This window comes from Syngnathus leptorhynchus, chromosome 4, assembly GCF_054491065.1.
Source record: "Syngnathus leptorhynchus isolate UIUO chromosome 4, UIUO_Slep, whole genome shotgun sequence".
Classification (NCBI taxonomy): domain Eukaryota; kingdom Metazoa; phylum Chordata; class Actinopteri; order Syngnathiformes; family Syngnathidae; genus Syngnathus; species Syngnathus leptorhynchus.
This window is the reverse complement of record NC_141198.1, coordinates 3,181,653-3,206,642: the sequence shown is the minus strand read 5'-3', so window position 1 is coordinate 3,206,642 and position 24,990 is coordinate 3,181,653. Positions and strand designations below refer to the sequence as shown.

Below are 24,990 nucleotides of genomic sequence, written 5' to 3'. Positions count from 1 at the left end.
CTGTTGTCTCGCAGCCAGTATGCTGGACCGCTAAAGGTTTGTGGGTGAATTGCACCACCTTGTGGTTACATGCCCGGTCATGTGATGCACTGTTAAAACATTTCCTAGAGCTTTGAATAATGTCAAACATTTATTGATACTATCATATCTACTAGCTCAATGAGCCAGATAGTCGCAAACGCGCAAAACAGGCATTTTAAGGGGTATTATATACTTTTCAAGTGTTTTACAGGTTATTATTAAGCAAGTAATTCCTCACTGTGTCAACAGTGGTGATTGTTTTGTGCTGTCTCGTTTAAATTTATTGTAATGTGTGTCTTGTCTCGTAGATGCGACATCTTTTTGTAGTAATTGACTGCTCTAGAAGTATGGAGGATCAAGATTTAAAACCAAACCGCCTCACTGCAACTCTAAAGGTTTGTGGTAATGAGTTCTTCACACATTCTGCAGTGACTCAAATGACTCAGTTAACTGAATGTCATTCCTCCTGCTTTAGCTGATGGAAGCTTTTATTGAAGAATATTTTGACCAGAATCCCATAAGCCAGGTGAGTGATAATGACAGCTCTATTATAGTCAATTCCATAAATCAGTCACTGCACAACTATGGCAACTGTTGCTTGCAAGATGGTACTGTGAGGAAAGGCACCTTTTTTTTTTTTTTTTTTTTTTTTTATTTTTTTTTTTTTTTCCTTATAAATGTGCACAGATGCTTATGGTAATTTGTTCTGTATGTGTTTTGCATATGGCTGTTGGGCAAATGTCTTTCTAACTTTTCCCCTTGTACTTTTGTTTTTTGCGCAACCGTGTTTAAAAAATTCATTGCACAGATCCTCCGTTTGGGATGAATTGCACTTAGGATGCCATACATATATCCTCTGCATGACAATGTAATGGTTAATCATTTAGAAATGATAGTCAGTGAGGCACTGCTTTACAAGCCAGGATGCAGATGGACATCCCACCTGGATGCAGCAGCCATTCGTATCGCTGCAGGGCAGATGCAACAGCCAATCGTATTGCAGTGGGGCTTGTCCTGCAACTAAAGTTGCCTTCCTCCTATGCTCATATGAACAGTAGTGTTTGGAATAATAGTAGTGATATGTGACTATAAAGATTATTCCAGGTTTTGAGTTTATTTTTATGCTTACATGGAAAACAAGGTACCAGTAGATTCTCCCAAATCCAACATTCATACGCACATTCATTTGTTTGTTTATCTGTTTTTTCATTCATTCATAAATTCATAATAGGGTACTGGTATTGACGCCAAAAACAGACAATTATTATGTTCAAATTGCTTTTTTTTTTTTTTTTTTTTTAGCAATCCTGTGAAACACCGAAATAGTATTTAGGTGTGTCACCTCAGTTTTTAATGACTTCTTCTCGGGCTGCACAATATTGGAAAAATATGCGATATGGGTGTTGGATTTTGTGATACTGCAATAATTGAATTGGCCATAAAAAAATTAAACTTTCACCGTCTGTTGAAATATATGGTCTTTAGTGCTGTCAGACAATTACACATATCTAATTTATTATGGGATTTTAATTAATTAATCAAATTATTCGCATTTCAATCTCATGTCTGATAAAGGTCCCCAAATAAAGATTTTGAATTCTAGGTAATTACAAAATTGTAGTGCTTGACTAATATTCAAAGAAGAGAAGATTTGAATGCCACATTTCTACTGGTGAAATGTGCTTGATAAATGAAATTAAAAAGAAAAAAGGTCAAACACATCAGGAAACTAATTAGGCCAGGTGCATTTTTCAAAAACACTGAAATAAAAGCTGACTCGATACCGCAATTCAAAGTTCTGTGAAGGAACGGGCAGTACAGCCAAATGTAGAGCGACACAGATTTTATTGCGAGGAAGGAAGGAAGCAGTGGCGTGCTGGAGCGGCAATCGGACGGGAGGGTTGTCATCATGGGAGAGTAGCTGGATGACGAACCAGGCGGAGTAGCGTTCAGCTGCGCTCCTCCACGGGACAAGCAAGATGATCGACCATGCAAGCGGGGAATCGAGGCAAATGGAACAAGGAGCGTGCCAAATAGGCAAGGAGAGTCAAATGTACGAGGACCGGTGAGCGAACTAGTGGCATCACAAGACAGACTGACAGGGAGTGACCGGATGACAGGTTTTAAATAGAGAGGCTGATAGGTGACAAGTGTGGGTGATTCAACTGATTGGGGACGTGACCAAGTGACAGAAGGGATGGCTCCTGACGTCCCCAGGAAACGGCCCAAACACCGAATCTCAATACTCTATTGAAGCGTCCGACCCCGCCGAAGTGTCCGATTCCTCGATGTCGGAAGCTGGTGCAGAAGGTGCAGGAGCAGATGATGCCGGCGGAGGGTGCCGTACACGACCTGCCACAGTGGACCGCCCGGACCCTCTTGGACGTCCTCGCCGCAGAGCAGGCTGGTCCGGATGTTGGCGGTTAAACGCGATGAAAGTCGGATCGAGGATCCACCGGCTCTGCACCCAGGAGTAGCGCGCGTCATAACTCTCCCAGTCCACGAGGTACTGGATGCCGCGACCGTGCCGTCGTGACTGGGGCAGGGAACGGACGGTGTATGCCGGTTCTCCCTCGACGAGTGTGTTAGCATACTCCACACAGGGAAGCTGTTTGGCCCACCCGCGCTGATCTCCGGCAGCCATGCACCATAGGGACTTGCCCAACTCTTGATTCAGGCGCTCTGGTTGCCCGTCATACTGCGGACGAAAGCCCGAGGAAAGGCTGGCTGTGGCGCCGAGGAGTCGACAGAACTCCACCCAGAAGGCGGAAGCGAATTGCGGACCGCGGTCCAACACAACGTCCTGTGGTAGACCGTGGTGTCGAAACACCTCCCACAGCAAAATTTACGCAGTTTACTTCACGAAGGGGAGCTTAGGCAAAGGAATAAAATGTGCCATCTTGCTAAAACGGTCCACGACTGTGAGGACTACTGACCCCGTACCCCGTATCTAGATTCTCGTGGACCAATTCAGCATGAGGGAACTGCAGCGGATTACCCTCCTAGAGGACACTGCCAGGACAATCGAAGGCACCTCCGACAGCTCATCGCTTTGGCCTGGACATCCACTTTTTGATTTCCATATTATGTATTTTATGTGCCCTCTTTGCATCCATTGCAGCCTGGTGATCCTGAAAGGGGGATCCTTCCATCTGTGGTCCCTTCTCAAGGTTTCTCATTTTTCCCCTGGTAGGGGTTTTTGAGTGTTTTCTTGCCCTTTTGGGAGCCCAAGATCAGGGGATGCTTTGAGAATAATTGTCAATTGATTGTCTATGTGAAGCCCTTGGAGACTGCTTCTGATTTAGGCCTATACAAATAAACTTGACTTGACTTGACTACCACGTACCCGAGGAACTTGACCAACAGGGTGTGGAATTTCTCTGCCTTCACAAACAGTAAATTTTCAAGGAGACTTCACTGTGATTACCAGAAAGGAGTAACCGGTTCAGTGATGGAGGTCACTTCGCCGATCAGTCGACCATCAATGGTACGGGCCGGAATGGAGGTGCTCAGAGGCAGGACCATGGTACGCCACTGACGGGCCAGACCGATGTCCCTGAGGTTGCCCTCCGCCCTGGAGTCCACCAGGGCTGACACGTTCTGGTCGCCCACCGGAGGATGGGCACGTGCCTGCAGCGTGAATGCACTAGGACTGGGGGAGCTGGTGCCGGTTGCGCTCATGCAAATCCACCCGAAGCCGTGGGGGCTCTGGCCCTTTAACGAACACTTTTCTGCCTGATGTCCTTCCCCTCCGCAATACAGGCACAGGCCTTGTGTGAGGCGTCGAACGCACTCCTCGGCGGGAAGGAGAGCTTGCCGCAGCTCCCTGGGTTCAGTCGGCGGATCTTGGACAGGTGGGAGAGGGCGACTGCGCGAGTCTCGCTGTGATCTCCGTTCACCGGGTTCAGATCTGTCGATCCACTCGGGCCACCAGGTCCATCGCATCCTCCAAGGTCCGCGGAAGCTCATAGGACACCATTTTGTCCTTATAATAGTCGGCGAGCCCGTGGAGGAAGATGCTCACCAGTGCTGGGGTGTTCCACTCGCTGATGCCGGCCAACGTCTGGAACTTCAGGGCGTACTCCGCTACTGATCGGGTGTCCTGACGTAGAGTCACCAGTTTCTCGGCGGCCACACAAAAAATGGCACTGTCCACTTTGAAGAGTGCTTTTCCTAATTTTTATTCCTATTTTTAACATACAAAAACTTTTGACATGGTGTAATTTTTGACAACAAAGTACAACGCTTCTAGTGCCAAGACCCGTCTAAAGCCTACTGACCAATATTTGTGTTTTATTATTTGCAGGTGGGAATTATAATCACAAAGAATAAAAGAGCTGAAAAGCTCACTGACCTATCAGGTAAGGCCAGCATGTCACTCTACAATGACAAGCTTGTGTGCAAAGAATCTGGGTGTAATATGTTCATTTAACGGTTGAAAATGAAACAATAAAAAACATGTACCCTATTTTCAGGACTATAAGTCACTCTGGAGTACAAGTCGCACCAGCCATAAAATACATAATAAAGAAGAAAAAAACTTAAGTCGCGCTGTAGTCGCATGTTTGGGGGAACTTTATTTGACAAAATGCAACACCAAGAACAGACATGAATAGGCAACAACAGACTAAACCGGGGGGGGGGGGGGCAAGGTTTTTGAGTTGCAAGCCGAATTGGGTTCTAAATTTTGATCGGGGGGCTGAACCAGGATATAATGTAAACTATATATCAAATAACTATAACATGAATAACAAGGTCATCGAACCATGCGTGTCACTCCAAATCATTAAATCCATCGAAATCTTTGTCCTCTCTGTCACTTATAAACAACTCCGCTGACCCCAGAACTCAGTAGATGGATTCAGACTCCTCATCAATTGCAGTTCCAATTATTCCACAGGCCTAAAGTGTGTCACTCCAAATCATTAAATCCATCGAAATCTTCATCCTTTGTGTAAACAACGCCACTTCTGCATGTGGTGCTGACATTGGACTCGTCGTCAGTTGCAGTTCAAATTATTCCACAGGCCTGTATAAATATATATAAACTATATCAAACAACTAAAACATAAATAACCAGAATTTGCAATTTCTGGAGAAATTCCATGTGAAGGCGAAATCTTTGAATCACTTCCTGGGGAATGCTGCTGAATGATGTTGAAACTTTATTCTGTCAACATACAAACCGGATTCGGTTGAAGTTGGGAAATTGTGTAAAATGTAAATAAAAACAAAATACAACGATTTGAAAATCCTTCTCAACCGATATTCAATTGAATACACGACAAAGACAACATCTTTTTCAAACTGATAAACTTAATTGGTTTTTGCCAAATAATAATTAACTTAGAATTTCATGGTTGAGTCCAGTAGACGTTGGGAAAGGTAGCAAAAAATACTGAGAAAGCTGAGAAAAGCTCATCAAACACCTATTTGGAACATCCCACATGTGATCAGGCTAATTGGGAACAGGTGGGTACCATGATTGGTTATAAAAGGAGCCTCCCCAAACATGCTCAGTCATTCACAAGCAAGGATGGAGCGAGGTTCACCACTTTGTCCACAACTGCATGAGAAAATAGTTGAACAGTTTAAGAACAACATTTCTCAAAGCAAAATTGCAAGGAATTTAGGGATTTCAACGTCTACGGTCGATAATATCACCAAAAGGTTCTGAGAATCTGGTGAAATCATTGCACGTAAGCGCCACGGCCGGAAACCATGACTGACCTTTGATCCCTCAGACGGCACTGCCTTAAAAACCGACATGAGTGTGTAAAAGATATCACCAAAGGGGCTCAGAAAACCATTGTCAGTAAATACTTGGGTTGGGAAGATTCACCGATATGCATCGGAAAATCAATACGACCTGTAAGATGCAGTTGCATCGTATCGTATCGCACTGGATCGCATTGTTTTAAAATTAAATCGTACTGTATCGCACCGTATCGCAGGAGATGGGAGAATCGCATCACATCTTATTGGCAATTCCATGAATCGTGAATGCATCGAATTGTTGGCATTGTATCGAGATGTGTATTGAATCGCTTTGATGTTGAAGATTCCCATCCCTAGTATACACACTGTACTAGGGTTGGGAAGATTCACCGATATGCATCGTAAAATCGATACGACCTGTAAGATGCAGTTGCATCGTATCGCACTGGATCGCATTGTTTTAAAATTAAATCGTGCTCTATCTCACCATATCGCAGGAGAAGAATCGTATCGCACTTTATCATTTGCAATTCCATGAATCGTGAATGCATCAAATCGTTGGCAGTGTATCGAGATGTGTATCGTATCGCTTTGATGGTGAAGATTCTCATTCCTAGTAAATACAGTTCGTCACTACATCAGTAAGTGCGGGTTAAAACTCGACCATGGAAAGCAAAAGCCGGTTATGAAAGACATCCAGAAACGCCACCGGGTTCTCTGGGCCCGAGCTCATGTAAAATGGACTGATGCACAATGGAAAAGTGTTTTGTTGTCTGATGAGCCCACTTTTCAAATTGTTTACGGAAACACTGGACATCGTGTCCTCCGGACCAAAGAGGAAGGGGACCATCCGGACTGTTATCAACCCAAACTTCAAAAGCCAGCATCTGTGATGGTTTGAGGGTGCATTATTTCCCATGGCATGGGTGACTTACATTTCTGTGAAGGCAACATAAATGCTGAAAAGTACATACAGATTTTGGATTAACATAAGCTGCCATCCACGCGACTTCTTTTTCATGGACGCCACTGCTTATTTCAGCAAGGTAATGCCGAGCCACATTCTGCATGTGTTACAACAGTGTGGCTTCGAAGTAAGACTCCAGGTTCTCCTCTGGCCCGCTTGCAGTCCAGACCTGTCTCCCATTGAAAATGTGTGGCGCATTATGAAGTATAAAATACGACAGGGAAGACGAGGACTGTTGAACAACTGAAGCGGTTCATCAAGTAAGAATGGGAAAGAATTCCACATGAGAAGCTAAGAGAATTAGTCTCCTCTCTTCCAAAACGTTTATTGAGTGTTATTAAAAGGAAAGGTGATGAAACGAAGTGGTAAACATGCCCTTTCCCAACTTCTACTGCACGTGTTGCAGCCATGAAATTCTAAGTTAATTATTATTTGAAAAACAAAATAAAGTCTGGTTTGAGCATTAAATATGTTGTCTTTGTAGTGTATTCGATTGAATGTAGGTTGAAAAGGATTTTCAAATCATTGTATTTTGTTTTTATTTACATTTTACACAATATCCCAACTTCAACCAAATTCGGTTTGTATATATGATCTGGGATCACCAGAATTACACTGGGATCACCAGAATTACAAAATCAGAAGGATCAAAGTAAGTAAACAGACTTGGAAAACAGCATCAACAACATAAAAACAATTATCTCCACACTGGAAAGGTTTTACTTTTTGGAATCTTGGATTAAAAATCTGTTCGATTGCTTCGTCTCTTCTGCTTTTCTATTGGGGCCCAATGTCCCAAAAGGAATTAACACAAATACCCAAAGCATTTGTAAATCAACAAACCTGTCCTGTTGCTGTAGTATCTGAAAATAAAAAAGCAGTGCCAATATTTGAGAAGAAATAAACATTATGCCATGCGAAAGCAATCCATTTATTCTTCGGGTTAACTGTCCTATTACTTAGAAAAATAAAAAGACAAGGTCTCAAGACAAAACAGATCTTGATGGATTATGTCTTGCCATAATTTATGTCTTTGATTGACAAACAGGGAACCCAAAGAAACATATTGCTGTTTTGAAGAAAGAAGTGGACACTGTGTGTGTAGGAGAACCGTCCTTGTACAATTCCCTGAATTTGGCCTTACAAACGCTGAAGTAGGTCGCCCGACTGTGTGTATTTGACTGAGCTTTTCTTGTAACGTAATTTATAAGTTAGCTCTTTTGTTTTAATATGTGAAGACACATGCCTGGACACACAAGCCGAGAGATTTTGATCATCCTCAGCAGCCTCACCACATGTGACCCAGCCAACATCTATGAGATGATTCAGGTGATATCATACTGTATCATTTACTCATTTCTACACTGCAAATTTGCCAGTGTTAAAGTTTTTTTAAAGGTATTTTATTCAACATCATTTGTCATCATTAATTTACCATTTACATTGGCCGTCTTATTACACATTACCGCGCTTCTACCATTTTGCCCTTCATTAAGCAAATTCCAGCGAGTCAAGACACTGGTTAGCTCAGGTAGAGCATCAGACTTCCAACCTCAACGTCGTGGGTTCGGGTCTCAATACCACTTTTATCATGACTTTTTTCCCTAATTCATCTTTATCATAATTTTATTAACGAGGCAACTTCATCATTTTTTATTCATTCATTTATATTATTCAACATCATTTAACATAATTTTTTACCCAAACTCAATTTGCCCGCTTTTAATTTTAACATTTTTACCAATTTATTTTATTCAACATCATTTATCATCGTTAATTTACCATTTTCATCTCTCCTTTATTTAACATCATTTTTTTTCCCAAACTCATTTTTCCCGTTTTTCATTTTAACACATCATTTTACCCATTTAATTTATTCATAATTTTTCATCATTAATTCACCATTTTAAATGTTTCTATCTTTTTTCATTTTACGTAAAAAGTAGAATAACAATAGTGTGAAGTGTCTTCGCCTTCACACGCAATTTCTCCAGAAATTGCAAATTCTAGTTTTTTTTTTCCTTCTTATTAAAAAACTTATTCCACGAACTCTTTTGACACTTAACTACTCCCACATGCTTTAACTGATTCACCCCATTCCAACTTTCACATGTTCCAAAAATTCACGGCATGTTTGCTTCTATTTTTTTTTTTGTTCATAACATTTACCGTTTTTGCGTAATTAACAAATTTGTTCGTTAAAATCCCCCATTCATTCTTAATGGCACATTCAACACGAGCCATTTTCCCGAGTGGGTTCGAATCTCACATTGGCCGTTATTTTTTATTCATTCATTTATTTCATTTTAACACATCATTTTAATCATTTATTTTATTCAACATCCTCATAATTAATTTACATAATAATTAATCATTTTATTTCTCATCATTTAGCATCATTCCACCGCATCAATAGTAAGTCACTGTTTAGCTCAGTAGGTACAGCATCAGACTTCCGCCCTCAATGTCGTGAGTTTGAGCCATTTTCTCGAGTGGGTTTGAATCTCACATTGACCGTTATTTTTTATTCATTTATTTATTTCATTTTAATACATCATTTTAATCATTTATTTTATTCAACATCATCATCATAATTAATTTACCATTTTTATTTCTCATTTAATCATTTTATTTCTCATCATTTAGCATCATTCCACCGCATCAATGGTAAGTCACTGTTTAGCTCAGTAGGTAAGCATCAGACTTCCACCCTCAACGTCGTGAGGGTCCCACAATAGTGTGAAGTGTCTTCGCCTTCACACGCAATTTCTCCAGAAATTGCAAATTCGAGTTAGTGTGAAGGTGAAGACCTTCACACTATTGTTATTGTACTTTTTTGTTGTGCCCATTTTTTTGTCCCTTAACTACTTCCACATACTTCAACCGATTCACTCCGTTCCACTTTTCACTTATTCCAAATATTCAGAAATCGACTGCTTACATTTTTTTCATTCAAAAAACTCACAAATTTCCGGCAATTTTTGCCCCATTCATTTTTTCATGGCAGATTCAACATTTCACATTTACGTTGTTCCAGTTTAAAATTCACATAATTCAACACATTCAAATCACATTGGGGACATTCCCAAACTTGCCAAATTAAAAAATTTCACGTTTTCACGTTTCAAATTTTCACAAAATTTCGCAAAATTTCACAAAATTTCGTTTTTCACTTCTAATTTCTACATACTTTAACCGATTCAACTCGTTCCAACTTTCAACTGTTCATCTTTTGCCTACCTATTCCACACCTTCCCATTTAGCAAAAATTTCACATTTTTCAAATTTGAAATTCAACCAAATTTTTCAAAATTTCCTTTTTCGACTCTAATTTCTACATTTTTCAACAGGTTCAACCCATTCCAACTCAAATCTTCATATTCTTCCTCCCTATTCCCCAAATTCACACTTACCATAAATTCCACATTTTCAAATTTGAAATTCAAACAAATTTTCCAAAATTTCCTTTTTCCACTCTTTCTACATTTTTCAACCAATTCAACTTTATTTTTCTTCTTATTAGTGTGAAGGCGAAGGCCTTCACACTATTGTTATTCTACTTTATTAGTGTGAAGGCGAAGGCCTTCACACTATTGTTTTTCTTCTTCTTCTTCTTATTATTATTATCCTACTTTATTCCTCCCACTTTTTTGACACCTAACTACTCCCACATGCTTTAACCGATTCACTCCATTCCAACTTTCACACGTTCTAAAAAATTCACGGCATGATTGCTAGTATTTTATTTGTTCATAACATTTACCGTTTTTGCATAATTAGCAAATTTGTGCCTTAAAATCCCCCATTCATTCTTAATGGCGCATTAGACACGAGCGACGTTCAAGTTCGAATTTTGACATCTGACAACTTTTTTCATGATTTCTTTCCTTAACTCATTTATTTAACTCTTTTATTTTTTATTTATTTATTTTTGATTCATTGATTTAGTTATTCATTTAATTTTAAGTTAAAAACATCATTTTACCGTTTTAACGGCATTCACCGTTTTTATTTCTCGTTTAATACCATCATTCCACCGCACTAACACTATGTCGCTGTTTAGCTCAGTAAGAATACAATGATGTTTGGAACACAAGCCACTTCCACGAGTGAGTTCGATCCCGGTTGGTGATAATTTTTTTTTCATTAATTTTTCATTCATTCAATTTTAACACATTTTAATAATTATTTTCATCATTCATTTAGTTATTCATTTAATTTTAAGTAAAAAACATCATTTTACCGTTTTAACGGCATGTACCATTTTTATTTCTTGTTTAATATCATCATTCCACCACAGCAACACTTAGCCGCTGTTTAGCTCAGTAAGAAGAGACTGCAATTTGGAGCACGAGCGCTGTTCCCGTGCGAGTTCGAATCCCGCTTGACCAATATTTTTTTTTCATTCATTCAATTTTAACACATCACTTTAATAATTATTTTCATCATCATCATTAATTTACCGTTTTTATTTTATTTAATCATCATCAATTTACCATTTTTTTGTCATTTAATCATCATTTCGAGTCCCACAATAGTGTGAAGTGCCTTCGCCTTCACACGCAATTTCTCCAGAAATTGCCAATTCTAGTTATTAGTGTGAAGGCGAAGGCCTTCACACTATTGTTATTCTACTTTATTTTTCTTCTTATTATTATTAAACAATTTATTCCTCCCACTTTTTTGACACCTAACTACTCCCACATGCTTTAACCGATTCACTCCATTCCAACTTTCACACGTTCCAAAAATTCACGGCATGACTGCTAGTATTTTATTTGTTCATAACATTTACCGTTTTTGCATAATTAGCAAATTTGTGCCTTAAAATCCCCCATTCATTCTTAATGGCGCATTAGACACGAGCGACGTTCAGGAGTGAGTTCAAATTTTGACATCTGACAACTTTTTTCATGATTTCTTTCCTTAACTCATTTATTTAACTCTTTTATTTTTTATTTATTTATTTTTCATTCATTGATTTAGTTATTCATTTAATTTTAAGTTAAAAACATCATTTTACCGTTTTAACGTTCACCATTTTAATTTCTTGATTAATAGCAACATTCCACCACAAAAAACACAGTCGCTGTTTAGCTCAGTGAGAAAACAATGGTCCCTAAATACGAGCCACGTCCGCGAGCGAGTTCGAATCCTGCTTGGCCATAATTTTTTTTTCATTCATTCAATTTTAACACATCACTTTAATAATTACTTTCATCATCATCATTAATTTACCGTTTTTATTTTTCATTTAGTTATTCATTTAATTTAAAGTTAAAAACATCATTTTACCATTTTAACGTTCACCATTTTAATTTCTTGATTAATAGCAACATTCCACCACATTAAACACTAAGCCGCTGTTTAGCTCAGTAAGAAGACAATGGTCCTATGAACACGAGCCACGTCCGCGAGCGAGTTCGAATCCCGCTTGGCCATAATTTTTTTATTCATTAATTTTTCATTCATTCAATTTTAACACATTTTAATAATTATTTTCATCATTCATTTAGTTATTCATTTAATTTTAAGTTAAAAACATCATTTTACCGTTTTAACGGCATTCACCATTTTTATTTCTTGTTTAATATCATCATTCCACCACAGTTACACTAAGTCGCTGATTAGCTCAGTAAGAAGAGACTGGAATTTGGAGCACGAGCGCTGTTCCCGTGCGAGTTCGAATCCCGCGTGACCAATATTTTTTTTTCCTTCATTCAATTTTAACACATAGCTTTAATAATTATTTTTATCATCATCATTAATTTACCATTTTTATTTTATTTAATCATCATTTCGAGTCCCACAATAGTGTGAAGTGCCTTCGCCTTCACACGCAATTTCTCCAGAAATTGCCAATTCTAGTTATTATTATCCTACTTTATTCCTCCCACTTTTTTGACATCTAACTACTCCCACATGCTTTAACCGATTCACCCCATTCCAACTTTCACACGTTCCAAAAATTCACGGCATGATTGCTAGTATTTTATTTGTTCATAACATTTACCGTTTTTGCATAATTAGCAAATTTGTGCCTTAAAATCCCCCATTCATTCTTAATGGCGCATTCAACACGAGCGACGTTCACGAGTGAGTTCGAATTTTGACATCTGACAACTTTTATCATGATTTCTTTCCTTAACTCATTTATTTTTTTATTTTTTATTCATTCATTTATTTATTCATTTAATTTTAATTTAAAAACATCATTTTACCAAACGGAATTTACCATTTTTATTTCTTGTTTAATAGCATCATACCACCACAGCAACACTAAGTCACTGTTTAGCTCAGTAAGAAGAGAATGGCGCTTTCAACACGAGCGCTGTTCGTGAGTGAGTTCGAATCACATTTGGCCATTAGTTTTTTTTCATTCATTCCATTTTAACACATCACTTTAATAATTATTTTCATCATCATCATTAATTTACCATTTTTATTTTATTTTATCATCATTATTAATTTACCATTTTTATTTCATTTAATCATTATTTCGAGTCCCACAATAGTGGGAAGTGCCTTCGCCTTCACACGCAATTTCACCAGAAATTGCCAATTCTAGTTATTATTTAACTTATTCTGCCCACTTTTTTGTCCCTTAACTACTTCCACATACTTCAACCGATTCACTCCGTTCCACTTTTCATTTATTCCAAATATTAATGACACGACTGCCTAAATTTTTTGGGATTCCAAAAATGTTCCGTTTTCACAAAATTCACAAATTTTCGGCAATTTCATTCTTAATGGCAGATTCAACATTTCACATTTACGCTGTTCCAGTTTGAAATTCACATAATTCAACACATTCAAATCACATTGGGGACATTCCCAAACTTGGCAAATTGAAAAATTTCACGTTTTCACATTTAAAATTTGCACAAAATTTCACAAAATTTTCTTTTTCACTTCTAATTTCTACATACTTCAACCGATTCAACCCGTTCCAACTTTCAACTGTTCATCTTTTGCCTACCTATTCCACACCTTGCCACTTAACAAAAATTTCACATTTTTCAAATTTGAAATTCAACTAAATTCTGCAAAATTTCGTTTTTCTACTCTAATTTCTACATACTTCAACCGATTCAACTCGTTCCAACTTTCAACTGTTCATCTTTTTCCTAACTATTCCACACCTTCCCACTTAGCAAAAATTCCACATTTTTCAAATTTGAAATTCCACCAAATTTCCTTTTTCCACTCTAATTTCTACATTCTTCAACCGATTCAACCCATTCCAATTTTATTCACTTTGTTCAACTTATGCTTACCATATTCAGCCCCTTCAACCCCACTTCCACTATGCTTCCACAATTCAACCCTTGACCCCCACTTCCAGTGTGGCGGCCATCTTGGATTGACCCTGAAGTGACCGCAATGAACCCTGAACGGACCAGAAGTGACCCCAGGTAACCCGGAAGTGACCCCAAAAGAACCGGAAGCAACCTCAGGCAAACTGGAAGTGACCCTATATAGACGGGAAGTGACCTCAGGCAAACCGGAAGTGACCCCAAATGAACCGGAAGTGACCTAGGCAAACCGGAAGTGACCCCAAATAGACCAGAATTTACCTCAGGCAAACCGGAAGTGACCCCTGGTAAACCGGAAGTGACCCAAAATAAACGTAACCCAAATCAAGCCGGAAGTGACCTTATTTCAACACAAAATTCCCTAAATAGCTACATTTTCGCTAACTTTTGCAATTTTTGTCCGATTCAACCCGTTTCAACATTTAACTCCGAAAGTGAAACTTTTGAAGCCGTATATTTCGTTTTGTTCCAAATTCCAAAACATGCCACAATTTTTTTTTTTAATTCCCATTCATTCTCAAAGGGGATTTAACATTTGCTCTAACTTCTAAAATTTTTAATCGATTCAACCCGTTCCAACTTTCAACTGTTCATCTTTTGCCTACCTATTCCACAACTTTCAAGTTACCAACAATTCCAAATTTTCAATTTCGAAATTCACGCCATATTCTCCCAAATTTCGTTTTTCAACTCTCATTTCTACATTTTTCAACCGATTCAACCCGTTCCAACTTTCAACTGTTCATCATTTTCCTACCTATTCCTCAACTTCCCGCATACCAAAAATTCCACATTTTCAATTTTGAAATTCACACCAAATTTTCCTAAATTTCCTTTTCCCCTTCTAATTTCTACATTTTCAACCGATTCAACTCGTTTCTACATCATTCTGCAGCATTCCCCGAGTATTTATTCAACTTCTTCACCTTCACACGCAATTTTTTCAGGAATTGCAAATTCTAGTTATACCGTTGAAAATATACTATCTTTGAAATTGTAACCACACCCTTCAGTAAAGATTGAATATGACTGATTAGAATCGAGACAATTTCGTTTAGCATGTTCCGCTTTGCTTGCAAGTTGGAATCAAACTTCCTCAAGGTTGGCATAACCTTGTATATGTATTTGTCCATGTATTTGATAAAGAAATTGCTTTATTGGTATCCATTAGATTTTTCCAGTTCATACTTTTTAAAACAAATTGGCCAATAGTTGACTTTCTTGTGACGTCACGTGGTCACTTTGGCTACAACACCAATCAGGTTCATTCACATGTTTTGGTTGATGCAGGTGAAGACAGTTGGAGTGAGACGTGTAGCTGACTCCATTCAGTCTGTTAGGCGTCATTTATCAGCTGCTTGACAAACACAATGCCTTTTCTCCCAAATATAACATGTAAATATGATATGCAAAGCCAAGTGTGCTTGAAGCAATTTCAAAGCGAGTGTTTGTGTTTTGGAAGACAAGCCCTCACCAACCTGTGTGAATATTGCGTTGCAAAAAAAAAAACAGTCAGGCTTTCTCATTTGATCAGGACTTGCCTTGTTTTGTGTCCATATTTTTCTGTTTTGCTGTTATGTAATTTTGAAGATGGCCCGACTCTGGAAATATCACTCATTATCTGAACAGCTATCACCTAATTAAAGCTTGTCCATGATTAAATATAAAGGCAACTTTCTCACACAGAGAGATGCTACACCATCCAGACCAGAAGGGTATTTCAGAAAGTGGGTCATTTCAAAACTCTGTGTACCGTAATTTTCGGCCTATAAGTCGCTCCGGAGTATAAGTTGCACCAGCCATAAAATCCTCAATAAAGTGAGAAAAACATATATAACTCGCACCGGAATATGTCACACTTTTGGGGCAAATTTATTTGTCAAAATCCAACACCAAAAACAGACATGAACCAGCAACAACAGGCTAAACGATAAGGTGTGCTAACGTGACATATACACAAACAAGGAGCTGAGAACGGGCCTGACGTAAAATTCAGAGTTATTCAAGTAAGTATTACATAATTAACACGTTTATCAAACCCTCTGTGTCACTCCAATTCATTAAATCCATCGATCAAATTCCTCGTTCTTTATGTCAACAACGCTGTGCGTGCGCTGCAGAGATCTAGTATATAACTATATTGTAGCGTTAACAAAGTACCAGGAACGACGTGGGTTTGGTAAACGGCTCTTTATTTAACAAAACAAGAGTCCAACGAGCCAAAAACTACTGAACTTCCAGCCACGGAGGTGAAAGAAAGCTTCGTAGAGTATGACCGGGCGTGTGTAAAAGCCATGTCCGAGCCCCATCCACTGTCCCCGGACAGCCACCCGGCCGAGCGCCGACCCCCGACTTCCATTCACGGAGGTGAAAGAGAGCTCCCATCGAGAAGGACCGGGCGTGCATAAAACCCATAATAGTTTTTCAAACCTTGTGTGTCTCTCCAAATCATTAAATCATTCAAACTTTGTCCTCCGTGTCACTTACAAACAAAGCCGCTAATGATGCCCGTGGGGCCCTTTGTCATCCCGTGATCGAATCTTTATGTAAACAACCGTCGTGCCACTGACCTCACTTGAAATTCAAATTACAGCAATCCCTTGCTACATCGTAGTTCATTTATCGCGGTTTCCTTTTTTTTTTTCATTTTGAAAATTTGGGAAAAAATTCACATATAAGTCGCTCCTAAGTATTAGTCGCCCCCCCCCCACCCAAACTAAGAAAAAAAACGCAACTTATAGTCGGAAAAATACTGTATTTTTTTTTCACTTTATTGTGCATTTTATGGCTAATGCGATGTATATTCCGGAGCGACCTTTAGTCAGAAAGTTACCAAAGTACCAGGCAAGACGTGGGGTTGGTAACCGACTCTTTATTTCACAAAACAAGAGCTGGACATATGAGACAACACAGTGCTATTAGCAAGTGCCCTGGATCGCGCTTCCTATGCCCCCCCCCCGCTTCCTTCACGGCCTTGCTAGACAATCGGAAACTACTGAACCCACCCAAACTATGAAAAAATACGCGTCTTATAGTCCAAAAAATACGGTATATAGAAGCCGTTGACTGTCATAACGGCCCTCCAAGGGAAACTCTAACTACAATGTGGCCCGCAACACTAATGGGTTTGACACCCCTGTACTAAACGAGACCATTCACGAGAGATAATTCGGCTGTGACAATTTCTCACGTGTGTGCGTCATGTCATGTGCGTCTGTCATGTGTGTCTGTCATGTGATGCAATGCAGCCGTCGTCATTTGCAGAAGTATGGAATGGTCTTTGCAAAATGTGAGGAGAAATTCACAAGAAGTGCAGCAAGAATATAGTCAAATATAAATAACTCCTCTTGATTGTAGCTGATTAGTTCTAAAAATAAACTGATATCCCATGTGAAATAGTCCACCTAGCATGTCTGGATTAATATATGATTTTTTTATTTAAATTTTCCGATGCCATCATTTGTAATTGTGTTTTTTTCCCCATTGCTGTTTCTTGCCATTGTCAGACCATGAAATCACTGAAGGTTCGAGTGTCTGTTATTGGCCTGTCTGCTGAAGTTCGGGTGTGTACTATATTGACGAGGGAAACTGGTGGGTCATACCATGTCATCCTTGATGAGAGCCATTTCAAAGAGCTGCTACTGACGCTGCATGTGAAGCCTCCCCCTGCCAGCTCCTCATCTGAATGCTCATTAATACGTATGGGTTCGTATACTGATGTTTATCTTTGTTCATTTTCTGTCTTGTCTCTGGTGCAAATGAGAATATGTACAGGGTCCGGCAAAATGAGCAGACACGTTTGTCGGTTTAATAAAATGCAAATAAATTAAAGAAACATAAACGTTTTTTTTAAATAATGAAATTATTTGAAAATAATAAAATAAAAGTTATTTTAGTCTTACCACTGCGACATTTTCTGGAGTTCTGGAGGTGCGAGGTCAGCCGGTTGATTTTGTTTCAATACTGATCCACTGGCTGTGAAGTTAGTAATCCATAATAAGATCGTGTTTGGAGCAGGTACGGGATCATGTCTACCAAGTTTGAAGTGCAAACAGAACACTCGTGTTGCAATTACAGATTCGTTCTTAATAAACGTTTCCACAATGAAAGAGCAATGCTCACCGGTCCAATTCAAAAACGAAACGAAACGAAACAAAACGGCATTATATGTACCGTATTCTTGGACTAGAAGTCGCTCCGGAAATATAGGTCGCATTAGCCTTAAAATGCACAATAATGTGAAAAAAAACATATAAGTCGCTCTTTTCGCATTTTGGGGGAAATTTATTCGACAAAATCCAACACCAAGAACAGATGAACGAGCAACAACAGACTAAATGATTGGTACGGTAACGTGACATAAACACAAATGAAGAGTTGAGAACGGGCCTGACGTAACATTTAGAGGTGGGGCCCTTTGTCATCTTCGTCATCCGGTGATCGAATCTTTATGTAAACAACCGCCGCGCTGCTGACGTCACTTGAAATTCAAATTACAGCAATCCTTTGCTACATCGTGGTTTCCCTTTTTTTTTTAAATAAATTTGCCCCAAAAGTGCGACTTATACTCCAGTGTGACTTATATATGTTTTTTTCACTTGATTGTGCATTTTATGGCTGGTGCGACTTATACTCCGGAGCGACTTATAGTCCGAAAATTACGGTATATACATTTGCAATAGTTATAATTGTAGGATCGGAGATGAGCTCCTGCGCCAAGTGGAGGAGTTCAAGTATCTTGGGGTCTTGTTCACGAGTGAGGGCAGGATGGAGCGCGAGATCGACAGACGGACCGGTGCAGCATCGGCAGTAATGCAGACTCTGTACCGAGAGAGAGAGAGCTGAGCCTAAAGCCAAAACTCTCAATTTTCCCGTCGATCTATGCTCCTACCCTCACCTATGGTCACGAGCTATGGTTCGTGACTGAAAGAACGAGATCCAGGATACAAGCGGACGAAATGACTTTCCTCTGCAGGTTGTCCGGGCTCTCCCTTCGAGATAAGGTGAGAAGCTCGGTCATCCGGGAGACACTCGGAGTAGAGCCGCTGCTCCTCCACGTTGAGAGGAGCCAGATGAGGTGGCTCGGGCATCTTATCAGGATACCTCCTGGACGCCTCCCTGGGGAGGTGTTCCGGGCATGTCCCATCGGTAGGAGAACCTGTGTACGACCCAGGACGCACTGGAGAGACTATGTCTCTCAGCTGGTCTGGGAACGCCTTGGGACCCCCCGGGATGAGCTGGATGAAGTGGCTGGGGAGAGGGAACTCTGGGAGTCCCTTCTAAAGCTGCTTCCCCCGCGACCCAACCCCGGATAAGCGGAAGAAGATGGATGGATATAATTGTTAGTAGGGACGGCATGTTGGTGCACTGGTTAGCGCGTTCACCTCATAGGTCAGAGTGGAGTTTGCATTTTCTCACATTGCCTGCATGGGTACTTCGATTTCCTCCCACATTCCAAAAACATGCACGGTAGGCCAATTGACCACTCCAAATTGTCTGTAGGTGTTATTGTGAGTGTGAATGTTTTACCCTGTGGTTGGTTGGTGACCAGTTCAGGGTGTACCCTGCCTACCGCCCAAAGACCCCTGCTGTGATAGGTTCCAGCACGTCCACAACCCTCGTGAGGCTAAGCGGTTCGGTTGAAGCACAGTAATTCTTCGTTTATTGCGGAAAATTGGTTCCAAAACCATCCCATGATCAGTGAAATCCGCGAAGTAGGGTCACGCTCTCATCTGTAAATTTTTTGTGTGTCAGTAAATGTATATGAAACCATTTAAGTGCATATGTTATTAGTAGACCATTAAATAATAGTTTCAAACATGTAAATAATGCATTAATAGTATAAATAACATACAGAAAATATCGATTAAATATTGAAAATATAATACGTGTGTGGGGCTGTGTGTAACATGTAGATGTGACGTTCTGTTGTTAACCTTGGTTAAACAGTGACCTCTAGTGGTCCCAAGTTACCATAGCAGCACTATGCGCATTTTGTAGATGTAGTTACAGTATACATACTGTAAATATGATTTTAGGACTCTATTATTAGAACAACTTTTTATATCAAGTTACAATACTGTAAATATGTTTTCCGAAGTCTTTTACAGTGGAGCCTCGGTTTTCGAACACAATCCATTCTAGAAAGCTGTTCTAGAAGGGAATCATTCGAATTCCGAATCATGTTTTCCCATTCCAAATAATGGAAAAAAATGTAATCCGTGCCAAGCAAAAAAAAATCATTTTTTCATTTGTGCATTTTTGTCCAATCGCGCAACTGCAGCGCACCGCCGAACGCGCAACCGTAGCGCGTCGCTGACCACGCAACTGCACCGCGCTGGTCGCATTATATTGACAGAGCGGCCGCTGAAATTTAGAAAATCGTTTTAAAGTCCTGATGTACTTTCCAAAATTTAAGTGGACCTCAGTGCGCAGGAAGTTTAATTTTGTCCGATCGCGCAACTGCAGCGCACCGCCGAACGCGCAACCGTAGCGCGTCACCGACCGCGCAACTGCACTGCGCTGGTCGGATTATTGTGACAGTGGTCGCTAAAATTTTGAAAATATTTTTATAGTCCTAATGGACTTTCCAAAATTTAAGTAGACCTCAGTGCGCAGGGAGCTTAATTTGGTCAGATCGCGCAAGCGCGCGCCAGGCGCTCACTCTCGCATTGGTTTAGGAGCGTCTTTATGTTTTAGGATGGCTTTAATGACTTGCTTCATTTGGAGGCATGTTTAGAGTTGATGCAATCCTCAGAGTAGCGAGAATGTAATAACGAATGGAGTCAGTTGGCATGCGGGTCCTCTCGGCTCATCTCGTGAGGTTCGACGACCGAATTTCGTCCAACATCCGAAGCAAATAAATCTCACATTTTTTGTTCGAATACCGAATTGTTCGAGAACCGGGACGTTCGAAAACCGAGGCTCCACTGTAATATAACAACTTCTTTTTATAGCAAAGTAACTTTATACCAAGGTACAATACTGTAAATATGTTTTTAGAACTTTTGTTCTAACAACTTTTGTTTTGGCTGGAAAATATCCGCGACGCACTTTGCGAGAAACGAACCGTGAAGTAGCGAGCAATCACTGTAATCCTTTAATCCTAGTTCTGAAAACACACACAGGGAATTTCAAGTATTTATATTCAATGTGTTTACAGTATTTTCTGTACACATTAAAACAGTCCACCACCATTTCCCTGGACTTGGCGCTGTTTAGGTGCAGGTGGCTTGAGCCACATCATCGCCGAAGCACCGGACCAGGCCCCTTGACTCCTCCTCGCGTCCACTTCTAATACAGCCAACAATGGCAGTGTCATTCTCAAACTTCTGGATGGATACAGGAATCACATGAGCCCATTCGCAAGCTGATTCTGCCTCCTCAATTGCAAACATTATCTCCCTTTCCCCATACCTGGACCAGAGGTTGGACTGCACTGTTTACCTAACTTTGTTCAGTCAGATGTTGCGGTCCTCTATGGTCTTTGCCAGGTCCATCTGGTTCTGCTTATCCAATGTCACTTCTATCAGTTCAGCCAGTAGGCCGAGTTCATAGCTGTCATTGGTACTGTTAACATCCCGTGCAAGTGAACTGAGAACTTTGAATTCCTTTTACAATTCTGACCTTGTCAGGTGTCCAACAGCTCTGTTTAGGAAGTTGGCCTGCTTGGAGAAAGCAATTTTAGCTGCTTCAGCTGTTTGATTGTTGTGCCACTGGGATCTTCCGGCATACTAGCAGTTGTTCTTTGTGTTGACTGTGATGACTCAAGGCTGTTTAGCCTTTGTCTTTGCTGCCACGCTGGTTATCAACTGTTAAATTGTCCTGATTTTCCCTAGTTCTTTGCCCAAACTTGAAAAAGGGCCTTGGTCTTTAGAATGCAAAAACAACTCAGATCTTCCTCTTTTTCTTTTTGCAGTTTATTGCACAATTAATGGGAGGGTGATTAGTTAGGTTGATAACCAGTTGTGACCAGGAACTGAGGAGTCTCTTTGGGTTTCTTTTCTTTGCATTCTCTGTTTAAGTTTGCTTTCTTTCACGAACAGGCCTTCCCTTCTTTGTTACCCACCTCTTATCCTGGTCTGTAGGCAATATGGCCGTTCCCTGGCATCTGACAGGAGGTTTGGTGAATAGTGATGTGACTGTTTTTTCTCTGTCCCCTGCAGGTCTGGAGGGCAACTAGTGGATATTTTGTCTGAATGATCTCTGAATCTTTTATTCGATGTGACAGTGGCCCCAACCACCTGTACCTAAACACCGCCAAGTCCAGGAAAATAGTGGTGGACTTCAGGAGGCCCAGGCCTTGTCCTGAGCCAGTGACTATCAATGGAGACTGTGTGGAGATAGTGCAGACCTGTAAATATCTTGGAGTGTTGCTGGATGACAAACTTGACTGGTCTGCGCATGTGGACGCTTTGTGCAAAAAAGGGCAAAGAGTACTGTACTTCCTCAGGCCCCAAGCCAGTTGTTTAAAATCCTGGCCAGGGGACCACATTGGGTACTTGATTGATTGATTGAACTTTTATTCATCCCACAGCGGGGAAATTCACTTGTCACAGCAGCGCATACGAGTGCAAGAATAAAACAAGTGCCAACATTTCAAAAAAGGACAAGGACAAACACAAATCATTTGATATGATGTGAAGCTCATATCTCTCATTTATTAGGACATATTTAGTAAACGAGAAGTCATAATTTAATCAAATTTGTCCTCAGTTTGGCTTCCACTAACCTAATTTTTTTCTCTTGATGAACATTTTCATTTAATTTTTTTCCTTTTTAATCAGGGTTCCCCCAGCATACCTTTAGCTCTTCGACTGATCAGAACGGCAAACCCTCTTTCAGCATGGCGTAAGTAAATCACTTGAAACAAGATGATACAAGAGAGCATGTACTGTACCCATCAAAAAACATTCATTTATTGCCCCCAAAACTATAGCTATGTTCTAATTCAGGGTCTGCCTTTGTGTAGTTAACGTACCTTTTCACCAGAATTTAAAATCTTGTAATGTCAGTTGTTTGTCTTATAGTCTGTTAGATGGCACCAATGATCCAGGTCTCTCCTTGGGAGGGTATTTGTGTCCGCAGTGCCATGCGAAGTACTTGGAGCTTCCAGTGGAATGTAAAGTCTGTGGTATGTCTGGTTGAAGCTATGTGTTATTAGGTTGCATGATTTCAGTTTTATAATGACGACACAGCAAGAATGCTAATGTTAATGGTAAGGCTGCATGCTGCTTTTGCATTACAAAATTGCAGTGTCCAATGTCCAAAGTAAAAATAAAATGGTATTTCCAGTGATAAGAACGGCTTGTTATATGTCCGTTGGCAGGCAGCATTGGGACACATGCTGCCTTTGATGTTTATCATAACTGCTTCCTTTATTGCCATCACTAGTAACCTTTGTGGTAGTCATCAGAAAAACAAGACTGTTGCGCTTGCACCCAGTTTGGTCATGGACTTGCTACTGGGTAAAATTCCAAACAATTTTAGGGGGTTTGACTTGAATGATTCCACTATAGCCACTTGTATATTGCTTTAAATATCTTTAGGCTTTAAAGAAGCACAATATTTTATTTTGTCTCCAAGGTTTGACTCTTGTGTCAGCCCCACACCTCGCCAGATCCTTTCACCACCTCTTTCCTCTACATGTCTTCATTGAAACACCAGTCGAAAACACCCCAGAGAAAAGGTTAGTTACCAAATGTTATTGCCACAGTTAATACCGGTATTTCTATTCACCCTCTTTGAGAAGCTGTGTATGTTGTTAAGTCCCAATGATCATCGTCACACACACATCTGGGTGTGGTGAAATTTGTCCTCTGCATTTAACCCATCCCCATGTGATTTTGATCCATCCCCTGGAGGAGAGGGGAGCAGTGAGCAGCAGCGATGCCGCGTGCGGGAATCATTTGGTGATCTAACCCCCCAATTCCAACCCTTAATGCTGAGTCCCAAGCAGGGAGGCAATGGGTTCCATTTTTATAGTCTTAGGTATGACCCGGCCGGGGTTTGAACCCACAACCTTCCAGTCTCAGGGCGGACACTCTACTACTAGGCCACTGAGCTGTTCCCAAGTCCAACACAGAGGCTTTGTCTGGTACTGTTTGATTGTTCAGTGTGAATCAAAATAGGAGTGCTGGGATGCGCTCTAAAGCAGCGGCTCCCAACCTTTTTTGTGCCACGGAAAGGTTACATGTCAGACAATCGTTTCACAGACCGGCCGTTATATAAATATATAAATAAATGAATACATTCATTATAAATAGATATATACAATGAAATAAAATGATATGACTGGCATAAAAACAAGTACAAACCGCATACAAGTAAAACTCAGCAATAAGTATCTGCTCCGTAGCTTTGTTTTGGTCGCTGTAACCGCAGAGAAAATCCCGCTTCACAAAAATAGAATGCTGGAAATGGAAGCAGGGTTTTCAGTGCTTTTGTGGGTCGGGATATCCTGCCTTGATTTTAATCCAGCTTTCTTTTTCTTGGAAGTTGTAGCCTCTTCTTCTGTCTCCACATTGGGCTTTTTCCTCTTTCCAAAAACGTTTTCCAAACATTTCTTTTTCGTACTCATTTTTGCTAGCTTCGCGGGCTCGACTGGAGTAACATGTCACGTGACCGGGACGAGCATCTTGACCTGAATTAACCTGTGTCAAGAAGCACAGATTCAAATTAAATTCGTACTTATTTTTGCTAGCTATGTGAGCTCGACTGGCGAAACATGTTACGTGACCGGGTTGAGCGTCTTGACCTGAATCAATTGAGCGCTGATAAATGTTTTTTTTATTTTTTTTTTTTTTTATTTTATTTTTTTTTTTTTTTAGTCTGACACAGACACAGACACAGACACACACACACACACACACACACACACACACACACACACACACACACACACACAGGGATGAGAATAGCAAATGTGAAAAAGCACTGAAAAGTAGTGGGAGGGGGATTATAGAT

The 24,990-nt window shown here is 40.2% G+C and overlaps 1 protein-coding gene across 8 annotated transcripts in view; it reads left to right on the top strand.

Moving 5' to 3' along the window:
* Positions 1-24,990, top strand: part of gtf2h2 (general transcription factor IIH, polypeptide 2) — a 69,268-nt gene that overhangs the window by 21,811 nt on the left and 22,467 nt on the right. For 7 of the 8 annotated variants that reach the window (XM_085908759.1, XM_085908758.1, XM_085908755.1 and 4 more), the window contains exons 5-13: positions 330-416; positions 497-547; positions 4,328-4,382; positions 7,755-7,860; positions 7,945-8,035; positions 17,532-17,730; positions 22,812-22,875; positions 23,055-23,158; positions 23,611-23,713. In XM_085908759.1, coding sequence (XP_085764885.1) covers positions 330-416; positions 497-547; positions 4,328-4,382; positions 7,755-7,860; positions 7,945-8,035; positions 17,532-17,730; positions 22,812-22,875; positions 23,055-23,158; positions 23,611-23,713 — 860 coding nt within the window. The remainder of the gene's footprint in view (positions 1-329; positions 417-496; positions 548-4,327; positions 4,383-7,754; positions 7,861-7,944; positions 8,036-17,531; positions 17,731-22,811; positions 22,876-23,054; positions 23,159-23,610; positions 23,714-24,990) is intronic. The other variant, XM_085908757.1, reaches the window with a different exon arrangement.